The following is a 23,453-nucleotide window of genomic DNA, read 5'->3' on the forward strand; positions in this document are numbered from 1 at the left end:
TCCTAGAAGAGTCTTCCACAATGAATGATACCTATTTTTAAGAAATTTAAGTATCTAAAAGAAAATATAAACATTAAAAATTTGGAATAAGATAGGCTGTGATTATTTATATTACAAAGAAATCAATCACTTATAAAGACTCTTCTGAGTGACCTTAAACAAAGAGGAATTTATATATTCACTATCCTATAGTAAAGATTATTAAATACCTTTATATGAAAATGTCTATTATATGAAACTAGGTAACTCTTGCACATATTTCCAAGAGCATGGGTTATTTTAACCCTGATTTAAGATCCCTTTGGACTCCAGTGACCACATTTGAGGATATTAAGTTCCAAATTTTTCCAGAAAAAAATCATACCACTTAATGAAGAACAATTGCATGAAGATTTCTTTTAGAAATTATGATCCCCTGACAGTTGACACTGTATATTAAGTATTATGATAGTCACATTGAAAGAAAACGTAACATTTATAAAAGTATTTCTGACTTGAGAAAAATATCTTAATGTATGAGCAGCAGATGTAAATGGTAACCCAACTAAGAAATAACAATTTTTTATTCGTTGATTCTCTAGACTGTTAAGCATTCTCCTATTAAACATTTTTTTCCTCCTTTGAAACACTGCAAATAAGACTTACTGCTATTCCTCTCTGCTCTTAGTTTCAATTTACACTTGGATAAGTTACTCATTAATTACATGGCTGCCTGTAAGGGCAAAAGGAAATGAGGTCGATGGAGATGAAATGGAAACAAGACTTCTCAGCATATAAGTTTTAATATTATTTTGATTTTTGGACTCATGTAATTATACTACCATTGAAAAATAAGCTTAAAATGATATACCATTCATCATCAATCAAACATTCACCCACTGAAAACATATAAATAAGTTTTCCCAAAATATGTTTATTTAGCAAACTTATGGAAAGCCTGATCATTCTAGATTGATTCAACTATCCTTATCGTGATAGAAGAATTATGAAACAGTATAATGCTAAAGAACATTTGAAGAACAGTATGAAGCACAAGGGACTTCCCAGGTGGCACCAGTGGTAAAGAATTCACCTGGGAAAGAATCCAGTACAGGAGATGAAACTTTGATCCCTGGGTGGGGAAGATCCCTTGGAGAAGGAAATGGCAACCCACTCCAGTATTCTTGCCTGGAAAATTCCAAGGACAGAGGAGCCTGGCGGGCTACAGTCCATGGGGTCACAAAGAGTTGGACACGACAGAGCCCGCATGTCACTGCCATGAAGCACAAGAAATATGGTCAGAGGGTCTGGGTGCAAGTTCAACCCACAGCACTTACTCTCATGACCTTGGACCAGTCACATTACTTGCCTGACCTTCACTTTCCTTATCCATGAATTAGAATGATGATACTATCACTTATCTATTCACCTCTTGGAGTTGTTCTGTATATCAGGTGAAAAACTGTAAAGTTTCATACTGGTGCTAGTTAATATTTTAGATTTTATTCAATGTTTCTAAGACTTACAGAAAGGTACAAAGTTACCATTCAGTTCACCGGGAAAAAAGTATTTGGTTTGTTTAATTTTTTGTTTTCACACAACAAGCAACAAAAGTAAAACTGAGAGTATCTGATTTTGGCAGCCTGTTCAGCAATGATGCCAGAATCAATCTAGGGAACACGTAACCTACTCTCATAGATCGACTACTTTTTCAGCAAGCAAAATCAATATTTGGGAAATTTAGTTAACTATCATGACTCCTAAAATGCTTTTCAGTGGGGATGAATTTGCTCTGCCACCTGAGGTTCAAGAGAAACTGCAAGGCATGAACAATTTGTTTAGTTCATTCATTCATTCTATAAATATTTATTGACCTCCTACTGTGTGCCAGGCATGATTCTAGGCCTTGGGGACACAGCAGTGGTTAAAACAGATAAAACTTGATGCTTTCATGGCATTTATATTCCGGTGGAAAATTAACTGAACTTACAGCTGTTTTTGGTTCTGACCACACAAACATATGCACCTTAATTTAAACAGCCGTTCTCACCTTCTGCTAAAACAGCTTAAAACTGGTTTTTGGTGGCATAATCCTTCATGTGTCCAAGACCAAACATGAAAAGCAAAGAAAGCTGCTCTAGTTGGAGTGGGAGTGAGGCCAGGACTCAGCTGTCTCCTCCCATATTCCCTGAACCCTGCTCCTGCAATTTCTTCACTGGACTCTAGGAGTCTTCAGAGAGCATTTGGACACTCCCATTTATTTCCACATTGGTTCTATTACTTGAAGAAATCTCTCAAAAAGCTTGTCTCTACAGTCTCCCAAGAGTTTTCTCAAGTTTCTTTCCCCTCTAGGTCTGCTTCTCTCTGTGCATAATAACCACATTATAGGCTTTCTGATACTTGTAATAATAATGAGAATTAGCACTTAATGAAGATGTGTTATGGACGGAGGTTCGTGACATTGTACAGGAGACAGGGATCAAGACCATCCCCATGAAAAAGAAATGCAAAAAGGCAAAATGGTTGTCTGAGGCAGCCTTACAAATAGCTGTGAGAAGAGAAGTGAAAAGCAAAGGAGAAAAGGAAAGATATTCCCATTTGAATGCAGAGTTCCAAAGAATAGGCAGGAGAGATAAGAAAGCCTTCCTCAGTGATCAATGCAAAGCAATAGAGGAACACAACAGAATGGGAAAGACTAGAGATCTCTTCAAGAAAATTAGAGATATCAAGGGAACATTTCAGGCAAAGATGGGTTCGATAAAGGACAGAAATGGTATGGACCTAACAGAAGCAGAAGATATTAAGAAGAGGTGGCAAGAATACACAGAAGAACTATACAAAAAAGGTCTTCTTGACCCAGATAATCACAATGGTGTGATCACTGACCTAAAGCCAGACATCCTGGAATGTGAAGTCAAGTGGGCCTTCGAAAGCATCACTACGAACAAAGCTAGTGGATGTGATGGAATTCCAGTTGAGCTATTTCAAATCCTGAAAGATGATGCTGTGAAAGTGCTACACTCAATATGCCAGCAAATTTGGAGAACTCAGCAGTGGCCACAGGACTGGAAAAGGTCAGTTTTCATTCCAATCCCTAAGAAAGGCAATCCCAAAGAATGGTCAGACTACCACACAATTGCACTCATCTCTCACACTAATAAAGTAATGCTCAAAATTCTGTAAGCCAGCCTTCAACAGTATGTGAGCTGTGAACTTCCATATGTTCGAGCTGGATTTAGAAAACACAGGAACTAGAGATCAAATTGCCAACATCCGCTGGATCATCGAAAAAGCAAGAGAGTTCCAGAAAAACATCTATTTCTGCTTTATTGATTACGCCAAAGCCTTTGACTGTGTGGATCACAACAAACTGTGGAAAATTCTGAAAGAGATGGGAATACCAGACCACGTGACCTGCCTCTTGAGAAACCTGTATGCAGGTCAGGAAGCAACAGTTAGAACTGGACATGGAGCAACAGGCTGGTTCCAAATAGGAAAAGGAGTATGTCAAGGCTGTATATTGTCACCCTGCTTATTTAACTTACATGCAGAGTACATCATGAGAAATGCTGGGCTGGAAGAAGCACAAGCTGGAATCAAGATTGTTGGGAGAAATATCAATAACCTCAGATATACAAATGATACCACCCATATGGCAGAGAGTGAAGAAAAACTAAAGAGCCTCTTGATGAAAGTGAAAGAGGAGAGTGAAAAAGTTGGTTTAAAGCTTAACATTCAGAAAACTAAGATCATAGCATCTGGTCCCATCACCTCATGGGAAATAGATGGGGAGACAGTGGAAACAGTGTCAGACTTTATTTTTGGGGCTCCAAAATCACTGCAGATGGTGATTGCAGCCATGAAATTAAAAGACGCTTACTCCTTGGAAGGAAAGTTATGACCAACCTAGATAGCATATTAAAAAGCAGAGACATTACTATGCCAACAAAGGTCCGTCTGGTCAAGGCTATGGTTTTTCCAGTGGTCATGTATGGATGTGAGAGTTGGACTGTGAAGAAAGCTGAGCGCCGAAAAATTGATGCTTTTGAACTGTGGTGTTGGAGAAGACTCTTGAGAGTCCCTTGGACTGCAAGGAGATCCAACCAGTCCATCCTAAAGGAGATCAGTCCTGGGTGTTCATTGGAAGGACTGATGCTGAAGCTGAAACTCCAGTACTTTGGCCACCTCATGCGAAGAGTTGACTTATTGAAAAGACCCTGATGCTGGGAGGGATTGGGGGCAGGAGGAGGCGGGGACGATAGAGGATGAGATGGCTGGATGGCATCACCGACTCAATGGGCGTGAGTTTGAGTCAACTCCGGGAGTTGGCGATGGACAGGGAGGCCTGGAGTGCTGTGATTCATGGGGTTGCAAAGAGTCAGACACAACTGAGCAACTGAACTGAACTGAACTGAAGATGTGTTATTTGTCAGGAACTGTGCTTAGCATTTTACATGCTTTGGGTTCCTTAATTCTCAAAATCATCCTGTGTCACGGGTGTGAATCCCCATTTTACCGATAAAGAATGATATTCCGAGAGGTAAATTAAATTGTCCGAGAGCACACAGCTGTTAATGGTAGAGTTAGAATTTGAACCCTATCTATTTGATTTCTCAGTAGAAACTCTTAGTCACTAATGCTTCCCATATTCTGGGAGGCTCTGGTCCTCTTAGGGATAACTCTAAGCACAGTGCCAAGCTCTGGTTAGAGGAGAGGGCATAGTGTTTACTATAATGAGCCTGCTGTTGAGGGCTGTGATCTTAGCTGTCATTTATGATGGCCGTCTACTTTGTAGATACTCCACATCCATTTCCTTCAATTCTTCCAGCAACTCTGGGAAGTAAATATGATCATTGCTTTGTAATAGGTGAAGAACTCCAGGCTCAGAAAGGCCGTCAATCACTTAAGTCCTCACAGGTAGTAAGTGGTGAGCCCTCTGCCTGCCTTTATGCCATTCTGGGGCCATTTGTCAGAACTGAATCACAGGCCCGAATCTCCAATATCCTGAAAATAGCAACAACAAATTTAAAAAAGAGAGAGTAATTTTTTTTTTTTTTTAAATCCTAGATCTGCTCCCTGACCAGCGTCTACTCCAAGACAATCTTGCTTGTCTCTGTTCTGTCACATCTGGTTTCTAAACTTCACGATCCCAGCAACCTGTGGGCCCTGCCTGACCTGAACACTCCCACCTCTGTTTCCCCATCTGGCTTATCTTTTCCCCGTCTCTTCCTCTCTCCTTTCTCTCTCTGGGTATATGGCATTTTCCCTTCTTTGGATTCTCCATGTTCTTTCCATCCCTTGTGATTTTTCTCTCCGACCCTCTTATCACCATGTGAATCTGGCTCCTCTTCCTCTCTCCTGTGACAAGCAATCTAGTGTAGAATCTTTCTGACTGAGTCTGAATCTTGGTTTTACTCTACTGGTTAGCTGTCTCACCTTGGGAGAACCACTCACGCTTTCTGAGTTTCTGCATCCTCAGTTGTAAATGAGCAAATGGAAAAGGCGATAGAAATGATCTCATAGGTTCTTGAGAAGTTTAAAGAAGTTAACATATACAGAGATTTTTGGTTTCCTCAGTGGCTCAATGGTAAAGAATCTGCCTGTAATGCAGGAAGTGCAGGAGACATGGGTTCGATCCCTGGGTGGGGAAGATCCCTTGGAGGAGGAAATGGCAACCCACTCCAGTATTCTTGCCAGGAAAATCTCATGGACAGAGGAGCATGGTGGGTTATAGTCCATGGGGTCACAAAGAGTTGGACACCACTAAGTGACTGAACACACACACACACACACACACACGTACATAGTGAGTGCTCTATAAAGGCTAGTTTTAATTATTCTCTTTCTGCAATTATCTTCCTTTTTTTCTCATCAATATTTTCTTATACTTTAGTTGAAATTAAAAAGTGAATGGTTTATGTAAAATAGATACATTAATTCATTGGCATCATTTATTTTTTTGTTTGGTCTACATTTATTAAATGCCTATTATGAGCTAGGCACTGTGCTAGGGACCAGGGATATAACAATGAATAAAATATGCTTTTTCTTGAGGGGTTTACTCATCTTGAAACTAGTCAAAAATGCTTTCCCACTGCTAAGCCAACTGAGACAAAGAAGTAGAGGATACACCATTGCTACATTGTTTGTGATATCAGAAGATTAAAATGATCAAATGCCCACCAATATGGGACTGGTTAAATAAATCATGACACTCTCTACAGTAGAATTCTTTGCAGCTATAAAATCATGGAATGAGTAAGTACTTTAGCTACTAATAGAAAATATGTCTTAAATATATGTATAGTATTGCTTGGTGAAAAAAGCAAATTGTAGGAAAAAACGTTTTGCCATATTTTAATAAAAGGATGCATTCATGTATTTTAGTAAGCCCTTATGTATGTCAGTTGGTTTTGTCCCTTACTTTACCCCCCTGGGGCTTCCCTCGTGGCTCAGAGGGTAAAGCATCTGCCTGCAATGCAGGAGACCTGGGTTTGATCCTTGGGTCTGGAAGATCTCCTGGAGAAGGAAATGGCAACCCACTCCAGTACTCTTGCCTGGAAAATCCCATGGATGGAGGAACCTGGTGGGCTACAGTCCACGGAGTCGCAGAGAGTCAGACACGACTGAGTGACGTGACTTTCACTTTCACTTTACCCCTAGTCTGCCTACTTCTTTCCACCTTTTCTTCAGCTGATCCCACCCCCTTGGTGAATGCTTTTCACCTGGACTGGCCCTTCCCCAGCCCCTGGAGCTCTTTGGTTGCTCTCTATTCAGCAGCCAGATTCATCCTTTTGAAAAGCAAATCGGATTCTGCCAACCTCTAGCTTAAAACCTTTCAACACGACTGTTTCCAGAAGAAAGAACCAAACACTTAAGCCAGTCCTTCGTGCCGGTACGCACCCCGTCGCCGCTTCCAGCTTCCTGTGCACAGAGTTGCTCCCATTTTCTCCAGTTTGCTTTCAGCCCCTCCGTCGCACCACCGTCTCCCTTCCAGAGGGGCTTGCACACCTTCCCTCCTCTTCCTTATGACTGCTTCCTCGCTCTGCTGTGACAAACGCATGCCTACTCATCCTTGAGAGTAAAGAAAATATGATTTGGCGGAAATGCTCCCTTCTTAGCCCTCTCTCTAGTTTTTTGTTTGTCTGGGTTTGATCTGGCTTAGTGTACTCTAGGGCTTCCCAGGTGGTGCTAGTTGTCAAGAAATTGTCTGCCAGTGCAGGGGACATAAGAGAGGTGGGTTTGATCCCTGGGTCAGGAAGATCCCGGGAGGAGGGCACGGCAACTTACTCCAGTATTCTTGCCTGAGACTCCCATGGATAGAGGAGCCTGGAGGGCTACAGTCCATGGGGTCACAAAGAGTCAGATACAACTGAAGTGACTTAGCACGCACACACACACTGTACTCTAAGGATATACTTGAGTTCCTAGACTCTAAGAGTCTAGATCCAAGTTCTTCTCTTTTTCTAAAGTGACCACCTTATTAGCTTGTATAATAAGCTAATATAATAGTAATATAATCACTAGTGTGATTTTGCTTGGCCTCTGTAGGTACATTAGGGAAAAGGCCATGTCTGTTTTGCTCATCATTCTAGCTCTAGCATTCAGGGCAGTGTGTCACTCATCAGAAGCATTTAATAAACATTAGCTGAATAAAAACTGGATGAATGAATTTTTATCTTGTTATTCCTTAATTTTTGTAATGCATCAGCTGTTCTTTATTAAGAAAGCAAATTATCCTTAGCAGTGGAAACATGAATATGAGGAAATGGAAAGAGGGAATAAGAGAAGATTATTTTGAACCAAAGCACAATTTGGATACTTTTGCCTTCTACAGACTTAGTCAATGAGCCTACCAGGAATCCTATTTGGATTAGGAACCTATAGAGCACATTAAAGCTGGATACTTTGTATTTCCTAGGCTCCCTTTTGTTCCATGCTGAAGTTGCTATTACTTGTGATTCTGAGAATTTAAGACATCCTATTTCAGCTTTCTGTGCACTTGATTTCCTGAAATTGATTTTTTTTTTCATATTACTTTCTATCAACCTCAATAAATGTATTTGTAGGCTTGGTAATTACAATTTAATTTATTAAGTGGACAAGATTTAGGCTACAGTGAGTCTATAAACAAAGAGACCATGTACAATAAGTTGTTCATCTTGAAAGCCCCCACAAGCAATAAGTGCTTCCACTTGAATTACACTTAAAACTGTTATTGGAGGGTTCAAATCCTATTAAACACAGAAAGAGAAATTTCCATAGATACAGATCTTTCCCCTTCCCACAAGTGAATGAAAGCAGAATATCCATGTTTTAAAATATGTGGAATAAGAGAACACTTAGAAATTACCTGCTTGTAATTATTATTCTTAGATGACAAGTTTTAATTAGAAGACACAGTAAACTAACTTTTACAGAATGTCAGCTGGAAAGAGTCTTAAAAATAATCTCTCTAACCATCTTAATTAGCAAGCAAGAGAATCAATGTTCAGAAGAGCGATGTGGCTTAGACGTGGTCAATAAAGCATTGGGTGCAGAGTCAGGGGAAGGAGAAGAAAGCTGTGTTTTTACATTTGAGGACTGGCTTAAATAAGGGGATAGTTGAAAAGATGTGGGGGTGAACTAGATGGGAACCCAGAACACTGATTTAAGTTAGGAGGTATTTTAAATCTGTTTTGATTTACATCCCTTTTGATGGAGTTAAGTTAGTAAGTATTTTAAATCTGTCTTGGTTTGTATTCTTCTTTTCATCTCTGTGGAGACAGTTATCTAACATCCTGAAATTTCTTAGCAAATGGAAGGGTTATCTAACAATGATTTGTGTGCCCTTTGCATTATTTGTATACTGAAGAATGGGATTAAGACTCTTCATTTCTATGTATTCGAGCTGGATGTTTCTAAAGATGAATAAGGATCTTCAAGATGTTTCTGGGTTGTCAAAATGTCTCCAGCACAAGGATATACTTAGTCTCTTTCAGTACTAAGGAGTGAATGCTTTATGTTACCAGATGCCAAGGGATCTACAAAATCATATAAAATCATTATATAGATGATATACAAAAGGGTTGATATATTTAATTATGGAATGAGAGTTGCTATGGTGATGGGAAGAGGGATGATACAGTGGGAGTAGGCATAAAATAGAATTATCTTTGTAAATATTTTTAATCCCTTTGAAATCATTTTGGGATATTGTATTCCCAGGATAGAGAATGAGGTCAAGAGAGTTTTCTAAGAGTAGGAAATGGTATCTCCCTTTGTCGTCATTACATTTCTCTAGGTCCAAACTGGGGTATGGACAAGAGAGAGGGATTCAGCATCGTTAATCATTAAAGTATATGGAGAGAACCTTCTGGTGAATCTGTAGACTCAATTTCCAGGAATCATCTTTTTGGTCATATTTTATAGTCCTATGTGTTAGATGAAGGCTAAGGAGAAAACGAAAGCAACTAGGAGAAGGCTAGAAAAAGGATGCATTGAGGAAACATCCTGGGAGATTTCCAGTTGCTGGAGGTAGTAGTATCCATTAGTGGATGTATATGTATTTGAGAAAGAGTTGAAGAGAAAGACATGGCTAAGCAGTACAAATTCTAGAGTCATATGAAGTTTCATTTCCTAATATTTTGGTAAAAATTAGAACATACCAACCAGATTAACTAAAACAGATTTCATGTAACATATTTGGAGAAATCGGGATATGTGGCAATAGACTATCACTAAGGATGAACTGATTGATGACAGAAAGATGGATGGATGGATAAAGGGGGCTCCAGGAAGAATTTAGGGTGAGAAAGAGGAAAACCATAATATAGTTGGTCTGTTTATTGAACTATCAATATTTCCAAATTGGTGGTTATTTTTAAAATTAACAATAATTGTTTATACTTTTAATACACACACACACATATATATACCTAATTTAACTGTGATACATGAACAATAGCAATTAACAACAGTAAACCAGAAAGGAAAGTTGTGTACATGAGAAATCCCTGAGATGCCATGAGAACTTTTTAAAAATTCTTTTATGTCCTTTTGATCATGATGGCTTATCGGATGATTTCTTGGGCTATTTAAGCCATCTGTCCTCATGAGCTATTATAGGGATTAAAAGAATTAAGGAATTTACTAGCTGCTCAGCCTTAGTAGCTATGACAGCTTTTAAGTTACTGAACTGCTCTCTTATCTAGAAGCTGACTAAGGTTCAGCTCCCCTGTCTGTGATACGAAGAAACTGGATAAGGTAGTATTAAAGGATTCCTCCAACTCTTAATTTCTGTTTCTCAAGGATTCTGGTTAAACCACACAGAATGCATCAAGTTAGCTAGACTGTGCATTCATTTCTTCTTAAATCATGCAAACAATGTAAAGGAAAAAGGTGTTATGTTAGTGACAAAATATTCAAGTAATGGAATTTATGCTTCTATATCACCCAAGGTCATTTTTTAAAATCTAGAATGTAATAACTGAAGAGTTATTCTGATAAATACCTTACCCATCCTAACTTTTCCTTTTTGTAGATAAGAAAACTGAGACTCATAAAGATGAATAACTACCACAAGGTCACACAGCTGGAGTTAGGGTTGGTATCAGAATACTGGCCTCATTGAAGTCAAGAATCCTGCACAGTAATTTTCACTCTAAAGCTCATCTTGAATTTTTCCTGATGATGCTGGTGCAATTTCTGATCAAGACCCACAGCTGGACCTTATGAATCTTGCCTGGGCATTTAAGATGCAGTTATTTGCACTGAGAAAATATTTTGATATGCCACAGCTGCTCATTCATATGCATAAATCTACGTAGACACTGGTTTAAATAAAGAAATGTAGCTTACACTGCAAGTAAACTTCTTGAATGTTGCAAATACTCTTTCTGAGAACCCTAAGGTGTAGAAGTTGCCAATATTCCTCCAAGGTTAAATTGCCTATTACTTTCAAGTTTTCATCATTTGTTTGATCCTACAGAGAAATGCACTATAGTTTCCAATTCTGGTTTAAGCTTGGAGACTTAATTCAGAGTGGTTACTCAGAGTGGTTACTCTGAAGATCAGAGTTTCACTTCATGCTAAAAAGGAATATATACTTCCCTGCACCCCCTGAATTAGCTACATAATTTAAAAGAAGTAAAAAAGATTATTTAAATTAATTTCTATTTTAAAAATAGTAAGTCACTCAAAGAAAATTTATAGTGATGGCTGAATGAATTTTTGGTTCACCAAGCCATCCATTAGGATGGGGTTCAATCTTCCCTGATCCCAACTCAGTGCTTCTTTAGCTCACTTGCAGGAGAGGCCATGATGCAAAAGAATGAAGCCTGAACAGGTTCACTGTGTCACTGGCTGAGGAGTTCTAGCAAGATTTAGGAACTAGGTTGATAATCTGTATTTAGAAGGTAGGGATAGGCAAAATAGAGGTGACACATGAACTTCTTACACCCCCTGAAGCTTGATCTGTTTCTAGTAAAACCACTGAGATATGACCTACCATTGAGTGACACATGTCAGAAATCACACCTTGTGATGTCTCCTTATGTGACTTTGCCCGGTACTCCTGGTAGGAGTCCCACCCCATAGTGTTAAGTGGCAATTTCTGCAGAGTCCCTAGGTATTCTAGAGCAGTGCTTCTCATAGTCTAGTGTATGTACACTAATAACCTATGGACCTCGATAAAGTGCAGATTCTGATTTAGTTAGCTTGGGTTGCAACTCAAGATTGTGCCTTCCTAACAAGCTCTCAGTTTCTATCTAGCTGCTGGTTCACAGATCATAGTCAGTAGACCAAGACTCAAAAATAACTCCTCTCTTCCCCCAGCTTCCTACATGGCTCATTTCATCACTTCTTTTAGTCTCTGCAGTAATACCTTGATAGCAAGAAGACCTTCCCTACCCACCATATATCTCTTTGTCACTATCAGCCTTATTCTTCTTTCTATTTATTTATACTACTTATCACCTTCTGAAAAATTTTATATTTATTTGAAAGGGCAACTTTGGTTCACTGATATATCATTTTCCAAGAATGTTGACTGAGGCATAGTAAGTGTTCAGCAAAAAAAAAAAAAAAAAATCTATTAACTGAATGAATATGACCACTCTGCCACAGTCCCATAAACCAGACCACATTTATGAGTGTCCAGGCAATGATCAACTCTGTTCTTTGGGATTTTCCTTTGGGAACTCAGATTATTCTATTAAAGAATAAAAGGTTGAGGAAATCAGGCTACTGAAGTCACTGCTCACTGGTGGGGACTACCACTGACTTCCTTCTTACTACTTTCAGACTGTTCTGAAGCCCTTGTAATGTCCACAGCAATGCCCTGAGTAGCCAAATTAAAGACAGGGGGATATTGATGGCTTTCATGGGAAGAGCTTGGCAATTAATTGTCTCTACTTTGTGCTTTATCCAACAATTTATATTGTTCATTTGATTTTCCTAGTGAATATCTGGTGGTTTATTATTTCAACCTCAGTCAGTAACCTCACACTAAATATAGGTGCTATTATATCAGCGAGAAGGCAATAAATGCTATAAAGGTTTGCCCCAATCTGACCCAGGGGAATGCTATATTAGACTCTGTGACAAATGTATAATTAGGTTGTAATCAACGCCTCTTTCATTCATCAATGGTGTTAAAGTTGTGTTACCAAGCTCTAAAAAATGTGAGCGCTTTAATTATCTTTTCTTTGTTCTATATTACAGACCAACAGCTGTAGATTTTCTGCAGTACAGGATAAAGAGAGTTTATCCACTAGGGTTGCTAAATGTTTAGTAACAAAAAACCAAAAAGCACCACCTAAAAACAGAATCAACACCAAACGTCCAGTCTAGGGATTAATTTACCATTGCTGCGTTTAATATCAAAAGCGCAGGACATTCATTCAATATGCACTCTGCAAATATTTCTTAAACATCTGTTATAATATTTTCCAACACACTAAAGATATTATACTTTTAAAACAAGTGGAGACACATTTGATACCTCTTTAATAAAGCATAGTCAAATTCATACTGAGCATATTAACATGGGAGATAAAATGAGTGGTAGAAGGTTCCTTGCCCTCCAGAAGCTCCCTTGAGTGGAGGAATGTGCAAGTTCCACAATGGACATACCAGGTGTCTGAATGTAAGTCTAGGGAACTCAGAGAAAGAGAAAACCAACAAGACCTCAGAGAAAATCAACATTGATTCAGCAGACTACAGATGGCTTTGTAATGGAACTGGCATCTGAGGGCCTTCAAGATGAGCAGGAATACTACCGGTTGAAGAGGAGAAGAGGGAATTCCAGGCAGAGAAACCCATAGGAGCAAAGGCCCATAAACATTACAGCTCAGGACCTAGGTCAGGGACTTGGAGCAGTCCTGTGAAGCAGGGGAACAGTGAAAAAGGATGATGCTGGGCAGTGGCAGTGGGGGAAGAGGGCATGGAGATCGGCTGGGATTATATTGTGAAAGGCAAGGAGTTGCGTACAGGCATCTTGGGGTGGTATCGTTTAGAATGGTGATTCTGAAAGCAATGAGGAAGACGACAGAGAAGGGTAAGGAAATGTGTGTGTGTGTCTGTGTTGTGTGTAGGGTGGTAGGGGGCATTATGTTTCTTTTTTCCAAGTAATGTTGGAGTAATTTCATTAATTGTATATAGGTAACAAATTTTTATAAGAATTAATTTCTCATATTGCTTAAGTAAAATTTTTTCTGAAGTATCAGATATGTGATCCTTTAAAAAAAAAAAAGGATTATTATTATTAAGGTAATACATGCTAATTTCAAAGCAAGCATGTGATACAAATTGGATAAAAAGAAAGGTGGTAGAAATGAACACAGTGATACCACCGGAAGAAAACATTGATTGTGACTCTTTAAATTTGGCTTTAATTCTACCACCTAGAACTAGATATTGAATAATATTGACGATGGATAGAGTAATTCACACAACTGGGACCAAGCTCATTTTAAGCAAAAGTGAGTATAACAACTTTGGCCTTACTCTGTGCAGTGAAAATTGCCAAGGAAGACATTAACTGCTATGTTATGATAATTATAAATTATTTATCATTATTTCAAAAACTGTGCTAAGTACTATGAAATATGCAGTTGAAATGGTTTTATATTTTGCATAATACACTTGTTTAGCACATTTTCTGCTTTGAAGCAAAAATGAAAAAATAAAAGTAGCAAAAATGAAGCCCTTCAATCTTCAAATACTGTCAAGTGAAAACTCAAGTACTGAAGAATGGCAAGCTTTTCTTCATTAGTTCAACAACTTTGTAAGAAATACCAATTATATGTACAATACTGAAAAATTCATCTACAAACAAAATAGAAGTTTTGGTGTCTGCAACATTTTGATCTCACAGTCTTAGGTAGGTATTTTTTCTCCCTGCTCTCTGGAATAGAATCCCCACCCATTTTTTTCAAAGTCTGTTTCCATTTCCCCGTTTTCATGAAGTACTCTTGTGCTGGTCTGGTTCCTTCAGGTTTATTCCTTCCATGACATTCCATAATTCTTAGAGATGGTACCATGACCATATAGTTTTAGTTATCTGTCATCAGGAACTGATCTCTATTAAATGTATCTAAGTCTTTTCTCCTGAATAAGTTAAAAAAAATTTCCTTAAAAACAAAGAACTGGGATGGGGGTAAAGGTGGAATTTTCTGAATATCTACTAATATTAAGCAAGGCATCTAGAATTTTCCTGATAAAATGACTTGAATGTAAGTGAAAAACATATTCCCTGAAAGCCTGATTCTTGACTGTATCACAAAGATGTCAATAAAATCAGTCTTAGCACGGATACCTTGCAATACTGATGCAAATAAAGGGGACTTGGTGAGAATTTCCTAATGGAATCCCATGGCATTCTTTTTTTCATCTCATTCTTCTTTTCGATTGTTATTTTAAAGTTAAATTGTTCATTATTTCTTAAATATGTTGTATAATTTAGATGTCCCTAGCTGACCTGAACAACAACCCAATTAGTTTTCCATTTCAAAAAATAGTTAAATTAAGGTTCAGTTACCCATTAAATTTGCAAAGGGAGGAAAAATGATTGCTTATTGTTGCATTACCACATTTCCAACTGATTTAAAACCGTGACAAATTAGAATGCAGTTAGACTATTAAAATAGGCAAGTCATTCGGTGAATTTGATTTGTACTTTGGCATTTTGAAATACTAAGCTTGTTGTTGTTATTTGCAGATTTCTTTAGAAGCACTTTAAAAATCGATTTATGTGATTTATAAGACATGTTTTGAACAGGCATCTTGATAAAGTACAGCACAGTATCCAAAGTGAGTTTATTGCTTAAAGGAAACCAAGCTGTAAGGAAGCTTAGGATGAAGATTTATGCTGATAGAACTAGGACATGCTTATCCTTTACTGTACCTTTTAAAGCTTGGAATCATTCTGTTCAAGGTTATTTGAATGACTGTCTTCACCATCAAGAGTTTCTAATTGGTGTAACTATAGTTTGAACCATCTTATCAGTCTGAAGAATTGAGATGAGAATTTTCAGGGATATTTATGTCTTGTGTCAGATCATATAGTTTGAGACAAAGAAAACAGCTATCAGTAAAATGGAAGAATCTCACGAACAAGTTCTTAATCTATATGAAGTAGAATTTGTTCATCAAATTGCGTTAGCCCAGATCTTTTCATTTTCTGTTTTACAATGGAGCTGTTTTACTTTGGAGTTGTTTATTCCTATTAGAAGACATATCTACTAAATTTTAAGAAGTAGAAGAACTTCTCAAAACTGCCTAAACTGTCTAACACGTTTCCTTGGTGATACTATCTTCCATCTTCCACCTTTTCCCAGGTGGCTTTCTGGTCATATTTGTGTTAGGCCAATAGAAGAAGGTAATCAATACTTTTTTTGTGGGGGTATAACTTAATTGCAAATTCTAAAGTCAGGCAAAATGAAAGTAACATATCAAAATGCATAATTCAATTTTCTTTATTCTCTTGTAAAACATGTGGTTGGCCACCATTAATGGTAAAATCTAAGATGTCACAGGAAAGACACAAACCTCAGTCTTCCAAACATCAATAGAACAATTGATGCTAAGAAATAATCATTTGAAAAGGCCAAATAAGCCGCTTCATACCCACATGCACAAAGGCTCTTTCTTGAATGCACCTTGTACTTTCATGTTCACCCGTTAAATTCTCCTCTCTGCTAGCCACGTGAACCAAAAACAGTTCAATACGTTTCTTGAGGACAGAACCATATTCCTGTTTTTCTGTACAAAGTCTAGTCCACAGTGATATATGTAACTATATTTCATTAACAAAAGAGAAACTTTTATATATATATATATATATATATATATACACACACTTGCTAATTTGCTAAGAAATCAACTCCACAATAGGTAACATCCCAATTGTCTCACTGAACCTCATTCTGATCATAGAAACAAATGTTGAAACAAATTAAAATAAACAGGGTTTGCTAATCCAATTTAGAATATTTTATCAAGTCTTAGTTGGCTAATTCAACTCAAGATATCTCACCAAGTCTCAGGGTTTATAGTGATGTATTCCAAAACAAGGGAAAGTATGGCAGAAAAGGCAAAAATAAAATAAAATTCCACATCAAGGACATCCAAAAACCATGTTAGTATTAATAAAAATAAGTCATTGCCACAGGAGAGAAAATAGTCTACTGATCATGGTCTATTTCTATAGCTAAGATCTCTCCCCTTGCTTCCTAAATCTTAATTGTTTTTATAGTATCCATTGCTGACCAAAAGTGTATACCAGGTGACTGTAAATGAAAGAAAGTTGATGCTAGTTGTTATTTGTTTGAATTTGTATTTGCAAACAGGCCTTTATAAACTATTAGATTTTTTTCCTTGGAAGATTAAGAGTAACAAGACCTCATGTTCTTTGGACATGAACCACCAATTTTTCACCATAGATTGTTTTTAAAAAATCTTGTTGGTAGTAACTAGTTAATATCAGTGATCAGAAATGTGGTCACCCATTCACACAGAAACGCATCAGAACGTTGTAAGTTTGAGTTCTCACTGACCTTCGGGTTGATATTGTGCTATAATCGTCACCGTCTGTCCAGCCCCCTTTAGTGCCGCAGCAGCCTGTTCATGCGATGCTCCACGAAGGTCAATGCCGTTCACCTGAAAGAGAGGAAGCCAGAGAATTCTGGTATTTCATGAGGCACGTCATTCTGATGTGTGCTCAGTTGCTCAGTCGTGTCTGACTCTTTGCGACCCCGTGGACAGTAGTCCGCCAGGCTTCTCTGTCCATGGTATTTTCCAGGACAGATTACTAGAGCAGGTTGTCATCTCCTTCTCCAGATCTTCCCAACCCAGATAGACAGAGGGAAAAAATTTCCCCAAACAGAGAGGCTGTTTAAGATGATGCTACCTGCCTCAAAACTCTTCATGTCCTACCCAGGCACTGGAGTGCTAACTTATCAAATTTCATGCTCTTGATAACTTTAGTTAGCAGAGATGTGAAATTCTACCCAGGGCGTTTGTGCCATGGTCTGAGTGGGTTGAAAGTTCTGTCTACCCAAGTCCATTAAGATTTTAGTGTGTGCATTTAATATGCTTCTATGAGTTTTGTAGATTTCTGGGGTAGACAGGAGCCTTCAAAATTAGAAGGAAAATGGGATAATAAAGAAAGACACATGTAATATATGTAGACAAGTATGTGTTGACAGAATAATATATTCATATGAGATTCTGGGGGAGACTGTGTGGAATGGGGCTGGCTGCCTGCCAAATCTCCCCTTTTGGTTATATGCCTCATCCTGTCATCCTGAGCCTGGATAGACAGCCCTGATCCTGTTTCCAAAATAAACTCGACTGCCCCATTTCTTACGTACGATCCCAGAATGAATTGTAACAAAATGAAATAGAGAATTCTGGGAGTTTATGTTGCTCTTACTAACTCCCATTTTAGGACCCATGCCAAAAGAGAAACAGAGCATCTGAAAAATAAGCATAAAACTCTGCTGAGAGGGGAAAAAAAATCACTCAAGTCAAATTTAATGAGAGGCAGAAGCTAAAATTTTTCTTGAATCAATTCAGTCTAAGCCAACACAATATAATTACTAAGTGCTTTCCAACGTCAGGGCTCTGTGACTGGCCCATAGCGGGACGGAGGATGGGGAACAAAGGTGAACAAGACAAGCCCCTAAGAAGCTTTACTTCTTCAACTGAACACACAGTAATCCAGTTTTCTAACCTACCCAGCTGATATTAAAATTCTGCTTCCTTTAACTTATAGGTTAAGATGGCTAGGGACCATGAAGAAGAGTAAAAGAACTGCTCAGCCCATCTACACATAAAATAGAGAATGTTTTCACTTCTCATCAGTCTTCTTTGACAATGAAGGGGTCATGACTGGGGGGTGGCCACTGTGTTTCCCTATCAGGGCTGGAACATCTGTAATCTTTAATCCCACATGCTGTTCTCATAATAACTTTGTTAAGTCTCCTTACTCACTTATATAAATTGCCTGGTCTTCTATTCTGGTGAAAGCATTGATTGGCTTTCTGTGCTTACTGAGAGCATCAATGACGCGGTTACCCTGGGAAGTGTATTGAGTGAGACTGGGCCTGGCTGGACCATTCCCCTCTAGCTGATGGACAGTCATTATCACCCCTCTGAGCCTCAATTCTCACCTGCTTCAGGGGGAAGGGACTGTAAGGCTCAAGCCTCTCTGAACCATAAAATTCCAGATTTAATCCTTATATAATGACATTCATTTCAGAGGCTGTCCAAACATTGATGAGTCAGAAGTATAACTCAGAGAGCCGGAAGAGACAAAAAAAGTAATCTGATCTCGGCTCCTACCTACAGGAAGCTGAAGGTACAAGCTTCAAGGGCCAAATGATCTCTTTTGTCAAACAATTAGGGTTGACTTTTTATTAAAAAATAATATATGGTCATGGTAATGAATTCTTATGTTTTAGAAAGGTATAAAAAGAAAAGTGAAAAGTCCCCTCACTGTTTTCACTCCTAGAGGTAACAACTGTTGTATGCTTCTTGTGTATGCTTTTTAGAAATCTGCTATATGCATGTGCAAGCATGTGGCTTTATCTGTATTTGGTTTTGTCTATGTTTTAATACATTATTGACTTTCTGTTTAAATGGACAGGATCATATCATATATATGTATAATTCTATAACTTGTTTTTGTTTAGTTTTTCATTTAACAATGTATCTTGGACCTCACCCATATCAGTTCATATTGTCTTACCTTTAAGTGGGAGCCTGTATGCCATGGTATGGATGTACCAGTAATTTTTTAGTAGGATCCCTACTGGTGTGGCTAAGACTGTGTCTAGCTTTTTGCTACTGCAAACACTTAGGAAGGTGTTTCTGAAGGATAAATGCCTGGAAATACACTTTCTAAGCTAAAAGGTGTATACATTATTTGTTTCTTTTAGTTTGCTCTTGCACACTTAAAAATATGTGTTTACTAAACCAACAGAAACTAATAATGAAGAAAACACAAACAGGCCATAATGTCATTGCCCAGATAATGTATTGAAATAAAATATATAATTAATATACAGTTAGCTCTTCATATCTGTGGTTTGTGCACTGGCAAATTCAACTCACCTCAGATTGAAAATATTTTTAAAAATTTCCAGAAAGTTCCAAAGAGCAAAACTTGAATTTGGTACATACCTGGCAACTATTTACATTGTATTAGGTTTCATAAATAATCTAGAGATAATTTAAAGTATATGGGAGGATATGAATAGATTATATGCAATTACTGCTGCTACTGCTACTGCTAAGTCACTTCAGTTGTGTCTGACTCTGTGCAACCCCATCCCTGGGATTCTCTGGGCAAGAACACTGAAGTGGGTTGCCATTTCCTTCTCCAATGCATAAAAGTGAAAAGTGAAAGTGAAGTCACTCAGTCATGTCTGACTCTTCGCGACCCCATGGACTGCAGCCTACCAGGCTCCCCCGTCCATGGGATTTTCCAGGCAAGAGTACTGGAGTGGGGTGCCATTGCCTTCTCCGATATGCAATTACTATGCCATTTTAAATAAAGGACTTGATCGTTCATGGATTTTGGTATCTGTGAGGTTTGGGGATGAGGACTGTCCCTGGAACAACTGAGGGACAACTGTATGTTCATAATGCACATACATGAAAATTAAAGCAATATAAAAATTTTATTTTTAAAAATAAAATTAAAAAAATTTATTTTTTATACAACGCTTCCCCTACCTCTTATTATCCTTGCCAAAGGTACCACATTGATGGCTTCTTGTATCCACTACCAATTATTTCTGTTATGAATATAAGCAGGTTCATACAATTATAAATAATTTTACACAAAAGATAGTATTTTATATATTGCTTTATACTTGATTTTCTTCCATTTACTAACATATCTTGGAGATATGTTGAAGTTATATATTTTTTATATTGAAGTATAGTTGACTTACAGTATTATATTAGTTTCAGGGGTACTGCCTAGTGATCCAATATTTTCATAAATTATACTCCACTTAAAGTTATTATAAAATTATGACTATATTTCTCTGTGCGATACAATTTATCTTCCTTGCTTATCCATTTTATGCATAGTAGTTTGCATCTCTTAATCCCCAGGGTATTTTTCATTTGTATATTCTTATACATTATCTCATGCTTCTTAATAGCTGTGGAAGGTTCTATTAGTCAGTGTAAAACAATTTATTTTACCAGGGCACAGTTGTTGGGTGCTTAGGTTGCTTTAATATTTTGCTATCATAAACAGAAGGATAAAGGGTCTTAGGATTACATTCTGATAGCTATTGCCAAGTTGTCTCCAAAAATGTATACTCCCACAAAAAATATATGATTGGCTACTTCCTCACAGTCTCGTAAAAATTGCTCATACCCCAACATTTGACCTTGGTTATTCTGATAGGTAAACAATTATATTTTAAAATTTTATATTTCTTCACTTATGAGGTTAAACATCTTTCCATATGTTTGTTGGTTATTTAAATTTCTTTTTGTATAAAACGCTCATTTATGTTGCCTTTTTTTCATTGTTTGGATAGCTTACACTTTAAAAAATTTATCTGCATATTAAGAATGTTAAAAAAAAGAATATTAGTTCTTCATCTCAGATAACTATTGCAAAAATTTTTACTAGTTTTATATTTGTATTATTATTGTATTTTAAATATTTAAACTTTTCCCTTGTCTTCTATTTCTTGCTATACTGAAGTTTAAAATGTGTTACATAGTCACATTTTTTTTTCCTTTTTAGCTTTTGATCTTTGTAATATATCTTCCCTTCTCTGATACATATTAAACAAATTATCCATGTTTTCTTCTAGTAAAACCTTAGTTTAATTTTTAGCTATTTAATCTTTGATCTATTGGAATATATTTTAGTATTTGATGTGAGAACCAGGCAAACACACCTTTTTTTGGGACCTTTCCTTTACAGCATCAGACTTCTACATCTTCCAGTATTCTAACCATCCTGTGAAATTTTCTCAGTTAGTACACTAAGGAGGCACGAAAAAATGGGAAGGAAAAAGGGATCTGGAGTCAGAACTAGGTTTGAATCCTGAGTCCACCATTTGTAGGTAAGTCACTTGGGAAAGTCATTTAACTTCTTTCAACCTCAGCCTCCTTACCTGCAAAATGGATATAATATCTACCTACCTATCAGGACTGTTACATGTAGTAAATGAGACAATAATTGTCAAGCCCCTAACACAGAACCTAGCACAAACTGGCATTCAGGAAGTAGTATCTATTATGCTGTGAGTTTTTCTTCAAAGAACTGTGATTATACGTGAGGAAATAAAATCTAATGGAAACTAATGAATACAATGTATGGGTTCCTTCATGGTTTTCCTTTCTTTTTCTTCTTTTTAAAAAACACAGAATTTCAGGGGCTTCCCTGGTGGCTCAGTGGTAAAGAATCCTCCTGCTGATGCAGGAGACACGGGTTTGATCCCTGGTCTGGAAAGATCTCACATGCCACAGAGCAACTAAGCCTATTTGCCACAACCATTGAGCCTGTGCCCTAGAACCTGGGAACCACAGCTATCGAGCCCATGTGCAGCGACTACTGAAGCCCGTGTGCCCTAGAGCCCACGCTCCAGAAGAGAAGCCAAACAGTGGGAAGCCTGCACACCGCACCTGCAGAGTAGTCCCTGCTTGCCACAACTAGAGAAAAGTCTGCAACAGCCCAGACCTCGCACAGCCAAAAACAAAACAAACCAAACAAACCACGTAGTAGATGCAGTCCTCAGGTTTGGGGAAAAGATACTAATTAAAGGAACACAGCATTTCAGCACTGCAAGAGGTGCTCATCCATCTGGCGCTTACACATTAGAGACGGTCTCCAAAGGGGAGTGAACCTGCCCCAAGTCCTGTCAGAGTTAGCGCAGGGTTAGCCCCAGTCCAGAGTTTCCCTTGCCTAGCCCAGACTTCTTTCCACCATAGCAGATGTAACTTAGCATGTGTGTATGCTTCTTTTCCACTGGGCGAGTAATAATAAAATCCTGTTTGATGATTATGTTCATCTTGGAATTAATTCTCATTTGTAAAGCATTTGATGCTGCTGTTCATTTCAGTTCAGTCGCTCAGTCGTGTCCAGCTCTTTGCGACCCCATGGACTGCAGCACGCCAGGCCTCCTTGTCCATCACCAACTCCTGGAGTTTACTCAAACTCATGTCCATTGAGTCAATGATGCCATCCAACCATCTCATCCTCTGTCGCCCCCTTCTCCTCCTGCCTTCAATCTTTCCCAGCACCAGGGTCTTTTCCAATGAGTCAGTTCTTTACATCAGGTGGCCAAAGTACTGGAGTTTCAGCTTCAGCATCAGTCCTTTCAATGAATATTCAGGACTGATTTCCTTTAAGATGGACTGATTTCCTTTAGGCAATCCAAGGGACTCTCAAGAGTCTTCTCCAACACCACAGTTGAAAAGCATCAATTCTTCGGCACTCAGCTTTCTTTATAGTCCAACTCTCATACCCATACATAACTACTGGAAAAACCATAGCTTTGACTAGATGGACCTTTGTTGGCAAAGTAATGTCTCTGCTTTTTAATATGCTATCTAGGTTGGTCATAGCTTTTCTTCCAAGGAGTAAGTGTCTTTTAATTTCATGACTGCAGTCACCATCTGCAATGATTTTGGAGCTGAAAAAAATAAAGTCTCTCACTGTTTTCACTGTTTCTACATCTATTTGCCAAGAAGTGATGGAACCAGATGCCAGGATCTTTATTTTCTGAATGTTGAGCTTTAAGCCAACTTTTCACTCTCTCTTTCACTTTCAAGAGGCTCTTTAGTTCTTCTTCGCTTTCTGCTATAAGGGTGGGGTAATCTGCATATCTGAGGTTACTGATATTACTCCCAGCAATCCTGATTCCAGCTTGTGCTTCATCCATCCCAGCATTTCTCATGATGTACTCTGCATATAAGTTAAATAAGCAGGGTGAATATATGGCCTTGACGTACTC

The 23,453-nt window shown here is 38.0% G+C and overlaps 1 protein-coding gene across 17 annotated transcripts in view; it reads right to left on the bottom strand.

Annotated features, from left to right (window-relative positions):
• Positions 1–23,453, bottom strand: part of DLG2 (discs large MAGUK scaffold protein 2) — a 2,226,746-nt gene that overhangs the window by 323,552 nt on the left and 1,879,741 nt on the right. For all 17 annotated transcript variants that reach the window (XM_061119788.1, XM_061119779.1, XM_061119776.1 and 14 more), the window contains one exon: positions 17,016–17,118. In XM_061119788.1, the coding sequence (XP_060975771.1) occupies positions 17,016–17,118 (103 nt within the window). The remainder of the gene's footprint in view (positions 1–17,015; positions 17,119–23,453) is intronic.

The sequence above is a fragment of the Dama dama genome, chromosome 2 (assembly GCF_033118175.1).
Source record: "Dama dama isolate Ldn47 chromosome 2, ASM3311817v1, whole genome shotgun sequence".
In the NCBI taxonomy this organism is placed as follows: Eukaryota; Metazoa; Chordata; class Mammalia; order Artiodactyla; family Cervidae; genus Dama; species Dama dama.